Here is a 12,066-nt window from a genome sequence, read left to right as displayed (position 1 = left end):
GTATTAGCAGGATTTTGCAGTAGGTAAAGGGGTTGACACAGAAACCTGATGGTTTTTTTCCATGTAATAGTGTCTAAGGAAAGAACAGATTCCCCAAAAGCTGCCTTGCAATCTTTACATGCAGAATGTGGTACGTGTGTGCCCTGTCTCAGACTACACTAAATAAATACATATAAGCATTTAGAATTGAAGTTAAGAAAACAGTTGCCTTCTTTGTCTCGAGCTGTCCTTTCTTCTTCTGCTTTGCTAGACTCTCCTCAGAGCAGCTTCTTATGGTTCAGTGTTGGGTTTCCTTCTCCTGAGGGGATCTTGACCCAGTGTGGGACTTAGACTCCTATATGGAGGGATGCTTCAGATGTATATGCCAGCCCACTTCCCATGGGCTCCAGAGCCCTGAATTAAGCTGCTCCTCTCTTAGGTTCCCCAGGTGGCTCATTTTTGGCTTTTCACGTACATGTTTCTCTCTGTGCCATACCTATGGGAGTCAGTGGTGCCATCTGACACTAGGCCATACATTCAAGACCCAAGACTGACCTTTCAGTCTTCCCATCATGTCTGTCCCCCATTCCACCAGCTCACCCACCCCACCTATCTCCATCGACTGTCACTCCCTAGTTTTGGAGTTTGGTCATACTTCTTTCTGGACTCCATTCTCCTATTTCTGCCTCACCACTCTGATTTTAAAGTTAGACATCATTGCTTCTCATTTTGTTCAGGTCAAATATGGATGCCTCAGTATGACATACCAAGTGCTGCCATGTCAGACTCCTGCCTTGCCTTGTGGCCATTTCTTGCTTAATCTTTAAGACTTTATGGAGTTCATTAATGTTCTGCTCCTTCACCTTGGATCACTATGGATGTTGGGTTTGTCGGTGTCTTCATATACCATCATCTACTCTGAGCACGTTCCAATTTTCAACCTAAATTGTCATTTTCTGAGATGGGTTCTTATTTTGTAGCCCAATTTGTCCTGGAACTCATAATCCTTTACTTTAGAGTATGGTGAGTACAGGAGTGGCCACTGGAGATGGTCCCTAGATTCCACGTTCAGTTCTGCTCCCTACTGCAGTTTTAGTTATTAAGTTCACCTTTGGCTGATAAGGCATCAGCTTCCAGAAGGCAGGTACCAGACTATATGCTCTAGGGTTGGGATAGTAGCTGGCACAACTCCTGTGAACTAAATGTTTCACACATGGCTTGTGAAACTGAAAACCTTGAGCTTGACAGCATTAAAGCTGTTAGTTTTCTTTCCTGCAATTCTGTGCATTTTGTAAATATTAACATTTCTATCCTGACCTGGAAGAATAGAGGCTTAACTCCTAGAAATGTTACTTGGCTGGGGTGGCAGTATAGGCTTGTAATCCTAGTGCGTAGGAGGCTGAGGCATGCCAGTTGTAAGTTTGAGACCAGCCTGGGTTACATGGTAAGATCATCTCCAAAAGTTAAGTCTGTAAAGTTTCAGTCTCTGACTTTGTAGTGTGACTGGTCCAAAACCCTGGTGTATATCCAGCTCACGCAGTTCATTTTAGGTATGGGATTTGTTGCTGCTGGTCCTGTTTGAATTTTACTAGTAACTATAATTGCCTTTCTTTACCTACTGGTTACTATTTATGTCATAGGCAACATCTAGATTAAGAGAGAGAGGCTGTGATGGACGCCTGGCAGGAATCGAAGTCCAACAACTCTTTTGTTCTCAAAGTGCAGCAATTCCTGAGCACCAGCTAAAAGAGCTAAACATAAAAATCGACAGTGCTTTGCAGGTAAGTGTGTTGTCAATACTGTTAGATGAAAGTCACCAAAGGGGAAGATTAGAGTCATGAAGTTGGACCACTCAAAAAGGTAACAGTAATAACATGTCCCCAAGTCTCAATAACTGTAGGAAAAATTTAACATAATGTATTTATTTTTCAAGAATTTCATGTATATATACAGTGTATTCACTCCACTCTCCTTACCTAACTCCTTCCAGATCCACTCCCCACAACTATAGAAATTTTAAGTTCCTATTTTTGTCGGACTTTGTCGTATTCTAATCTGTTGCATGATCTTGATTCTTACAGGCATATAAAATAGCTTTGGAAAGCTTAGGCCACTGTGAATATGCAATGAAAGCTGGCTTCCACCTAAACCCAAAGGCCATTGAAGCAAGTTTGCAGGTACACTTTTCTCTCCAGTGGCTCTAGGAGTTTATGGGAGTTGTTCACTCAGTCGTGTGGGTACCAAATGCTCATCACATGAGCTGTGGGTCACCTGCACTCCCCTATTCAAACTTCTTCCAGGGCTGCTGCAGTGAAGCGGAAGCTCAGCAGACAGGGCGAAGGCAGACACCCCCACAGCCCATGCAGTGTGAGCTCCCCACGGTTCCTGTGCAGATAGGATCGCACTTCCTGAAGGGGGTCTCCTTTAATGAGTCGGCTGCCGACAATCTGAAGCTTAAGACGGTATCTTTCTGTGGATTCCCTGGGTTCCAGTACCTGAGCATGAACTTGGAATAGAATTGTTCCAGGAGACTCAAGGGCTTTTGAAGAATATACATTTAAAAACTAAAGTGGAGGGCTGGTGAGATGGCTCAGTGGGTAAAGGCATCCGACTGCTCTTCCGAAGGTCCAGAGTTCAAATCCCAGCAACCACATGGTGGCTCACAACCATCCGTAATGAGATCAGACGCCCTCTTCTGGTGCATCTGAAGACAGCTACAGTGTACTTACATATAATAATAAATAAATAAATTAATTAATTAAAAAAAAACTAAAGTGGAAATGATGGAAGGAGGCTCTAACTTTTCTGAGTATAGTGATGGCCAAATGTAGGCCTGTGATGCCTCTTCTTTTTTTTGTGTATGATGCTAGGGGGTTAACTCTGCTTTTCATATGCAAAGCAAACACTGAGTCACACCTTACCCTGGGATACATAAGACATTTACTAAGCAAGTTTTATTAATAATTTTGTTCAGATCTTTAAGAGTTTGAGAGTACACCATGAGCTGTTGATACTTAATAGTTGCTGGTGGAGTTTTGAGAATTAAGTAATAGAAATCTTAGTGCAATAATAGTCAGTTGTGAAGCATCATGGGAAATACAACAAAGTGCTTCTCATACATTGTTTTATTTAATTGTCTCATTCAGGCATTAGTATTCCCCCATTCCAATTTGACAAAGGAACTGAACCCCAAAGTAATATGCCTGGACCTAAAATTTGGCCTCTCTCAGAACAAAGAGAGTTCTAGGCCAGCCAAGGACACATAGTGAGATCCTGCCTCCAAAAACTTTTTTTTTTTTCAATGGCATGATCTGGGTGCTCTCAGAGTGCCTCTCTTGAGGGTGGTTGCATAAATAAGCCCTATAAGTTTTGGAGCCTTGCCAGTGTTAAGAGTCTTGAGATGTGAACTGTCCTCTCTCTTGTCAATCTGTAGCATACCATGTTACAGCTCATCAAGGAAGCAGGCTGCTACAATGGAATCACACCTAGGGATGATCTTCCTGTGACTGAAGTCCTGAATCAGGTGTGCCCGTCCACGTGGCGGGGCGCCTGTAAGACTGCTGTGCAGCTGCTGTTCGGCCAGGCAGGGCTGGTGAGTATACGTGAGAGCATGAGAGCACAATGCAAAAAACACTGCACAGACTGAGGCAAAAGGAAGAGTTGAAGGCTAGCCTGAGATACATAGGAAGACCCTGCTCTCTCTTCAGAACTGAAAGTTTTGTTGTTTGTTTGTTTTAATACCTTTGTAACCTGTATTTGCTGGGAATCTACTTGCAAAATGGTGATGTTGCACGCTTTCCTCATCTTAAGGTAACAAACACATTAGTACTGCCTGTGTGGGCCTTGACTGGCCTGACTGATCTGCAGCAACACTGGAGTTTCCTGTTGCTCAAGTGAGCTGGGCTGGTGGCCTCCTATCTCAGTCCTCTGTACTCTGCCTGTTCTCTGACCTCTCTAAATGTGGCTTGTTCTTCTCACCTTTACAGGTCAGCCCCTGTTTCACCTACTCTAAGAGTCCACTTATGAGGCAGGGCCCCAACCCAATCATTTCCTATCCTAGCTCTCTACCCATTACCTTTTGTACAAGAAAGTGGCAGTATCTGCTTCAGGTAAAAGTCTTACCTTTTATCTGTCAGAGAAAAGGGAAGGAAAATAAAAACTAAAGAAACTTCAGGTGGAGTCAGACCAGGTCCAGAGCTCAGCATCTGTGATCACTGTTAGCTTTTATTGTCTGCCATGTTGACCCAAGTAGCTTGTATCTACTAGATTCTGCCTCATAGTCATGCTTTGAGAGTGAGACCCTGTCTAAAAAAAAGTAAATAACTTTTTTATAGTTACTCTTTGTAGTCTGATTTCTGCTTTATTCATGAAAAAACAGATTAGAATTGTGTTTGTCCCTGTTTCATGCAGATTACTTCAGGGACAGTGTACAGACCTGGGCTCCATTTCCTTGAAGATTCATACAGAAAGAAAAGCAAGAAACAAGGGTCACTCTGGTAACCTATATTAGAGAGACTGGGCCAGTTTCCTGGAGACCAGGACTGTGTCAGCTGAAGCTGGCACTATGGCAATGTGTGCTCCAGAACACAGAGTACATCAGGAGAAGGCAGTTTTGAGAAATCAGTTTAAGCTAAGGGGTGGGGAGAGTGTAATTATACCCAGAATCCAGGAACTTTTTACTTCCCTACCATTGATGGTAGGGCCTTTGTTGTAGCTGACAAAGACATTTAGGACCATAGCCATAGTAGGAGGAAAGAGGAAACACCTGTCAGGTCCAACAAAGGCTGTTCCTTGGACAGGAAATGTTTCTCAAAGGTCCAGCCATAAGAACCCTGTTTATTTATAACAGTGGAAATGAACACACTGGAAGCTGTGTTTGGAATCATGAAAAGTACCTATGTGTAGCTTAACCCCTTCCAAAATGGAGATGTGTTTTTCTACTAGTGAGCCATATCCCCAGCCCTTGAATTTGTAGTCTTTCTGCCTCACCCTTGTAAGGAGCTTAGATAACAGGTCTGCATCACCAGGCCCAGCTTGGTTCAGTTTCTGACATTTTTTTTCTTTCACGTATATAACATTTAAAAAAAACAAAAACAAAAACACGAAAATAGCTGCGTAATGGTGCATACCTTTAATCTCAGCATTCAGGAGGCAGAGGAAGAGGCAGGTGGATCTCCGAATTTGAGGCCAGCCTAGTCTATTGAGCAAGGTCTAGGACAGCCAGAGCTATACAGAGAAACACTGTCTTGAAAAGACCAAAACAACAACAAACTCCTAAAATAAAAGATGCATAATCTCTCTTCCCTTTCTCTTTCTCTCATCCTTCACTTTCTTTTTCTCTTTTCTCCAGTCCTTTCCCATTTAAAATTTTATCTTAGGACTTTATTTTTAAATTAAATTTTGTGTGTGTGTATCTTTGGAGGCCAAATGAGAGCATTGGATCTCCTGGAACTAGAGTTGCAGGTGGCAGTGAGCATCCTGATATGTGTGCTGGGACTCAAGTCCTCTGAAAGAGCAGGAAGTACTCTTAACATATTCGCCAGCTCTCCAGACTTATTTATTTCTTCATTTTGAGACAGGGTCACATATTGCACAGGCTGACTGCAAACTCATCCATCTGCCATGGCCTCACAGGTGTTGGGATGACAGAAATATACAACCACATTCATCTTGAATAATTTGTAATTAGAACAACTACAGTGTAGAAAATGCCTACAAAATCGAGTAGATCCCACAAGTAGAATTTGGTTTCTGTGTGTTTGCGTATCATTGCTTGCTGTTACCTCCGGGGGTCTCACTGGTCTTACTGCAGGACAGATGTGCTGCAGACAGTTCTGCCGTTACTGAGTGACTAATACACTTATGTATTTGAATGTTTGATACTGAAGTCTCTCTGAACTGCGGTTGTCTTTGTTTCTTTTCTAGGTGGTTGTTGACACAGCACAGATAGAAAATAAAGAAGCCTATGCACCCCAGATCAGTCTTGAAGGTTCCAGAATTGTGGTTCAAGTCCCATCCACATGGTAACATGACTCTTTTTACCAGAAGCCTAAACTCTGAAGGCTGTGTATCTTTCACATCTTTGCAACCTGACATAGTAGTGCTTCCTACCTGTGCACCTCCCAGGTAGCAGGGCGGTGTTGGAGTCTGTTTGGCTTGGCTATGATGGTGAATCTAAGACCTCTGAGAAAGAGCTCCTTTGACCACAGGCAACTGGCATATAAGTATTAGACACATAATGAGCAGTGTTATCTTCTTACTGAAGCCACAGGGGTTAGTGTCTTTTGCTCTCACTAACTCACCCTTTATTTTTCTAAAGCTGAGGAGAGACTAGAATTTTCTCTCAAGTCTATCTTTTCCAGTTACAACCCTGATACGCTTGAGCTTATATCATATATTCATTCTCATTGTAAATCTGGGGCCAAACAAAACTGTTTTTAGTTATATTTGTAACACTTCAAAAGATAAAGGGTTATTCATAGTTGTTTTCTAAGACAAAAGCTCCTATAAACAGGGAAGCAGGCCAGGGATATGACCCCATACATCAGGAAAGAAGACACTGCACAAGGGGACGAGGAAAGGTGCAACTCACAGTGATCACAGCAAGGAAAGGGAAAGACCAAAGACTCATTTTGCCCTAAAATAATTAGTTTCACTTCGATAGCAGTAAGAGATACTGGCAAGTACTGGTTTGAGCTAGATTACAGAAAAACAGGCCAAGAGACTTTTGGATGGAGAAGCAACCACACAAGGTTTTTGGAGAAAAGTGTATACAGTAAATGAAGCTGAAGCTGAATTTTTTTTTTTTTTAACATATTTATGTGGAGGACAGTGGACACCTTGCAGGAAGAGTCCATTCTCTCCCTCTGTCTTTGTAGATTCTGGGGACTGAACTCAGGTCATTAGATTTGCTGGCAAGTGCCTTTACTGGCTGAGTCATCTCTTTAACCCTCTAATACTCTCAGTGTCTGTCTGTCTGTCTGTGTCTGTCTATCTTGAGATGGTGTCTCATGTATTCCAGGCTTGTTTAAACTTGCTTTGTAGTGAAGGGCAACCTTGTAGCTAAGGATAGCCTTGAACTTCTGATCCTCCTGCTTCCACCTCCTAAGTGTTGGGATTATAGGTATGTATTGCCAAGCTCAGTTTTACAGGATGCTGGGGACCAAACCCAGACATTCTGGGCCAGCACTCTGCAATTTGAATTCCTAATTAAAATTCTCATTCAAAAGTTTTTATTGTTGTTGTTGAGACAGAGTCTTACATAAACACAGGGTGTGTCTAAAAATGATCTTGAACTCCTGATTCTTTTGCCTCCACCTCTTGAACTGGGATTACCTATGTATGTGATCATACCTAGCTCATTGGAAAACATGGACCTTTATATGGATTCTCATTTTGAGAAAAAGACATAACTTCTATAGAATTGGGTGATCATAAACAGCTTCTACAAAGCTAATTTGTTTTCTACCTTGGGTCAGAGGTGATGGGCAGCTCCAATTCTTTAAAGCCTGGTTTCTCAAACTTTGAAAGTAGCAGATTTCTGACACTCAGGGGATGCTGGCAATCTGTATGCTTAATAAGCACCTCAGGTAATCCTGGTGCAGGTGGCCAGAGGCCACACTTGGGAAAACACAGTCTGAAGGTAGTGGGAAAGGCATGAGGCCGGCAGGCTGAGAACAAAACTGACAGAACACTCACTGCCTGTGTGGTTCATTTCCTTTGTAATTTACTGTACCTTCTGAAATGGCATCTGTTACTGCTTGCAAAGGCTCCCTCTGCTGTCTGCTTTTTGTAATGATAAAAATTGGTTTTTGCTTTGAGGTTTTCTTTTGTTTTGTTTTTTCTCTTGGAAGCCAAGATCAAGTGTCTGACATGAAATGCTAGAGACCAGAAGTGTTTCAGATTCCAGCTGTTTTGGTTTTGTTGTGAAAGTATTTGCACATGGATATGATGAGGTATTGTGAGAATGAAGTGTACATACATAATCACTTGTGTTTCAGACTGCTGTGCACTAGGCCAGTGCTGGTTTTGCATAGTATTACATAGTATTTGTGGTGCTCTGAATTTTCACTGTGACCTTGCACTTGAGATCATTTGTGGAATTCTCCTCTTGTGTTGTCACTGTAGCATCAGAAAGTTTGCATTTTGAACATTTCCTGTTTTGGGGTTAGAGATGTTGGGCCTGTACAAGTATGTGCTCATTGGGAATGCTGAAGTGGGAGCGTGTTACTTCATTTTTAGGAAAATAATTGTCAGCAAACTAATCAAGAGTTTATTCAGCCAACCATGGGTGTACATGTCTGTCTTGCTGTCCCTTAGGAGGCTGACGGAGGATCCTTAAGCTTACACCATTATGGGTTACAGAAACAAGACACCCTTCCCCCTGTGTCTGTCTCTCACACACATGCACATATTTTTTAAAAGATTTATTTATTTATGGTGGGAAAAAAGTGTATATTTAGAATTAGCCATCTGGACCCAGTTTAGATGACCCCAATCTTGTTGGCAACATCTAGAGCATCATAATCAGGAGCTAAGTGAATTATGCCGCCTTCTGTCTGTCAGGCCTTGTCAGGGCATGGACTTTGGCCACATCATTGACATAGAGTTTTTTCACGGCCTCTTTGATCTGGTGCTTGTTGGCCTTGACATCCACAATGAACACAAGCACGTTGTTATCCTTTATTTTCTTCATGGCTGACTCGGTAGTCAGTGGGAATTTGATGATAGCATAGTGGTCAAGCTTGTTTCTCCTGGGTGCACTATTTCGAGGATATTTTGGTTGCCTCTGGAGCCACAGGGTCTTGGGCCGCTAGAAGGTGGGTAATGTTCTGATCTTTTTTTGTGGCTATGGACGCCTTTTAGCACCACCTTCTTAGCTCTCAAGGCCTTCGCTTTGGCTTTGGCTTTGGGAGGGGCAAGAGCTTCCTTCTTTGCTTTCAGTGCCATCTTGGTGAAAAGGGTGGCTTTTTTATGTGTACACTATGCTGTACAGATGGCTGTGAGCCATCACATGGTTGTTGGGAATTGAACTCAGGACCTCCGCTCTCTCTGGCCCAAAGATTTTATTTTTTATTATTATACGTAAGTACACTGTAGCTGTCTTTAGACACACCAGAAGAGGGCGTTGTATCTCACTACGGATGGTTGTGAGCCACCCTGTGGTTGCTGGGATTTAAACTCAGGACCTTCGGAAGAGCAGTCATTGCTCTTACCTGCTGAGCCATCTCACCAGACCAACACATACATGTTTTATTACATTCTCCACACATGACAATATATGACATAACAGCAGGAGGATGACTTTTGGATGATGAGTGGGGAATTACAGAAGCAAATACAGTGAGCAAAGGACAGTGGCAGGGGTGTATGGTATGTCATAGCGCAGCATGGGCCAGCAAACAAGATCAGTGTGTAAAGCACCTAATGAGTGAGGGTGAAGGTCTACTTTATCGCCTGTACCCATGTGAGAGTGGCCAAGGACCAACTCCACATAAGTGTGTAGCACAGAGAACACACTTTTTTTTTTTAATGGAACATGGCTGTAGGGGTGGAAAGGTGACTCAGTGGTTAAGAGCACTAACTGCTCTTCCAGAGGACCTAGGTTCAATTCCCAGCACCCACATGGCAGCTCATGGCTGTCTTTAACTCCAGGATACCATACCCTCACACAGACATATGTGCAGGCAAAACACCAATGCACATAAAATAAAAAAAGAAAGAAAGAAGAAGGAACCATGGCTGGCAAGATGCCTCAACTATTAAGAACACTTACTGTAGAGAACCTGAGTTTAATTCCCACACTGAGTAGTTCATAGCCATCCGTAATTCTATTCCAGGGGATCTAATGCTTCTGGTCTCCTTAGACACTGATAGTCACCTGTACAGATTCACACACATTCATAATTAGAATAATAAAGCCAGGCGTAGTGGTGCAGCCTTTAATCTTAGTACTCAGAAGAAGAAGAGATAAGAGACCTTGTGAGTTTGAGGTCAGCCAAGACTATATAATTCGATCTTAGCTCAAATAATAAGAATAAATAATAAATCTTAAGAATTATTTTGTATGAAAGTTGGTTTTAAAAAGTTAATCCCAGTACTCAGGAATTAAGGGCAGGAGGACCAGTTGTGTAGCAAGTTTAAGGCCAGCCTGGACTACATGAGCTTCTAACAGAACAAACAAAACCCTGTGAGATGACTAAACAGACCCTTGACCCCATGCCTGATAAGTTGAGTGTAATTCTTGGGACCCATATGGTGGAAGGAGGAAACCAGCTTCTACACATTCTCCTCACATGGCCCTTTGCACTCGTGTACATCTCCACGCACACATGCACACACACAGTGAATGTTCAAACAAACAAACAATCTTATATAAAGGCCTCTAAGCCTGACAGCCTCAGCTCAATTCCTGGAACCCATTGGTAGAAGGAAAGAGCTGGCTCCTGAAAGTAGCCGCCTAACCTCTGTTTGGGCCCATCCATTTATACTCACATACACACAATAAGTGACGTAAATGTATAAAGCCAGGGATGGTGGAGCACAGCTTTAATCCCAGCACTTGGGAGGCACAAGCAGGAAAATCTCTTGAGTTTGGAGTCACCCTTGTGTAGAGTTAGTTCCAGGACAACCATGGCTACACAGAGAAACCCTGTCTTGTAGGGTCTCACTGAAGCTGCAGGATATCCATTCAGCTAGAGTGACCTACTATCTAATGAGCTTCAGGGACCGTGGTGCCTTCATCCCCAGCCACCCTAACAGAAGCTGCAGTTATATCCCTGCTGTGCTTTTTTCAGGGCTTCTGGGCATTCCAACTCAGGACCTTTTTACTCACTCACGTGCACACACATTGGTGTATGCACAAGTGTTTTCCTCTTACAATGGAAAGTTTAGCTTACTTTAGATGTGTTCTTATACAGCCATGCTGCCCTGTATGCATCATATGTTGCCTAAGTATTCTCTTTATTAGAGCTTGGTCCTACTGAGAAACGTGGTACCTCTGTCTCCTCTCCTTTTGCACAGGACTTGGTGTACTCACTAGGTTGCTTGGTTGTTGGACTCCCTAGTTTTTTTTTTTCTTTGTTGCTTTGGCTGTCCTATAATACCTATGTATACCAGAATAGCCTTCAACTCACAGAGATCTTCCTGCTGGGACTAAAAGACACAATGCACCACCACACCTAGCACTCCTGAGCTCTTTTTGGGTGCTAGAAGTACTTAAGTTGTAGTGTCTTTCATAATGCTTTTTGAACACCTTTTCAGAGAAGTATTGGTCAGGACTAACATGACTTGGTTTGTGTCTAGGTGCTTGAAGGAAGACCCTGCTACCATGTCCCTGTTGCAGAGGAGCCTGGATCCCGAGAAGACCCTAGGTCTGGTGGATGTGCTTTACACAGCCGTGCTAGACCTAAACCGCTGGAGAACAGGGAGGTTGGTGTCTCCTGCACTTACATGGAGGAGCTATACATATGGTTTGCATTTTAGATCCATAGCCAGGAAGCAGTGTAGCCACATACAATCCAATTCATGTAAGCTCCTGCCTCTGAGAGCATGGGTAAATACAGCAAGGTAGAGAACTTTTTGGTAACTTTATTTCAAGATGGGTCAAACATGCAGATGAGATGCAAGAAGTTCTCCATTATCTACATTTCTTAACCTGTTAATACTTGGCCTTCCTTGTTTTAATCATGGAGTATGGTCATGGAGAGAACTCTTAACCCAGTTCTCATTCCCGGACGCAAAAGCAGAGAAGTGTTTACAACATTTTCTTGTATTCTTCATGAAATTTATTTGCACGTAAAAATAGCTGAGTTACAAATGTTCTCTGTGAGTTGCTCGTTTTACACTGGCAGAAACCTTAAACATTTACCCCTGCTCTCATCTCTTTTCCTTTCCTCTCCTGACAGACTGTCTTATTTGTACCTCAGGGTGGCCTCAAACTTACTATGTAGTCCAAATTGTCTTGAACTTTTGTAAGCATTTTGTCTCAGCTCCTAGCAATAAGAAGTCATCACACAAAGCCGGGTGTGGTGGTGCATGCCTTTAATCCCAGCACTCGGGAGGCAGAGGCAGGCGGATTTCTGAGTT

At 42.8% G+C, this 12,066-nt stretch overlaps 1 protein-coding gene across 5 annotated transcripts in view; it reads left to right on the top strand.

Annotated features, from left to right (window-relative positions):
* Kiaa0355 (KIAA0355 ortholog) overlaps positions 1-12,066 on the top strand; it is a 77,087-nt gene that overhangs the window by 54,269 nt on the left and 10,752 nt on the right. For all 5 annotated transcript variants that reach the window (XM_021167466.2, XM_029479262.1, XM_029479263.1 and 2 more), the window contains exons 4-9: positions 1,620-1,760; positions 2,061-2,156; positions 2,280-2,441; positions 3,413-3,571; positions 5,905-6,002; positions 11,284-11,409. In XM_021167466.2, the coding sequence (XP_021023125.1) occupies positions 1,620-1,760; positions 2,061-2,156; positions 2,280-2,441; positions 3,413-3,571; positions 5,905-6,002; positions 11,284-11,409 (782 nt within the window). The remainder of the gene's footprint in view (positions 1-1,619; positions 1,761-2,060; positions 2,157-2,279; positions 2,442-3,412; positions 3,572-5,904; positions 6,003-11,283; positions 11,410-12,066) is intronic.

Source organism: Mus caroli, chromosome 7 (genome assembly GCF_900094665.2).
Source record: "Mus caroli chromosome 7, CAROLI_EIJ_v1.1, whole genome shotgun sequence".
Lineage (NCBI taxonomy): Eukaryota > Metazoa > Chordata > Mammalia > Rodentia > Muridae > Mus > Mus caroli.
Note: the sequence above shows the minus strand (reverse complement) of the source record. Positions and strands in the feature narration are given on the sequence as shown.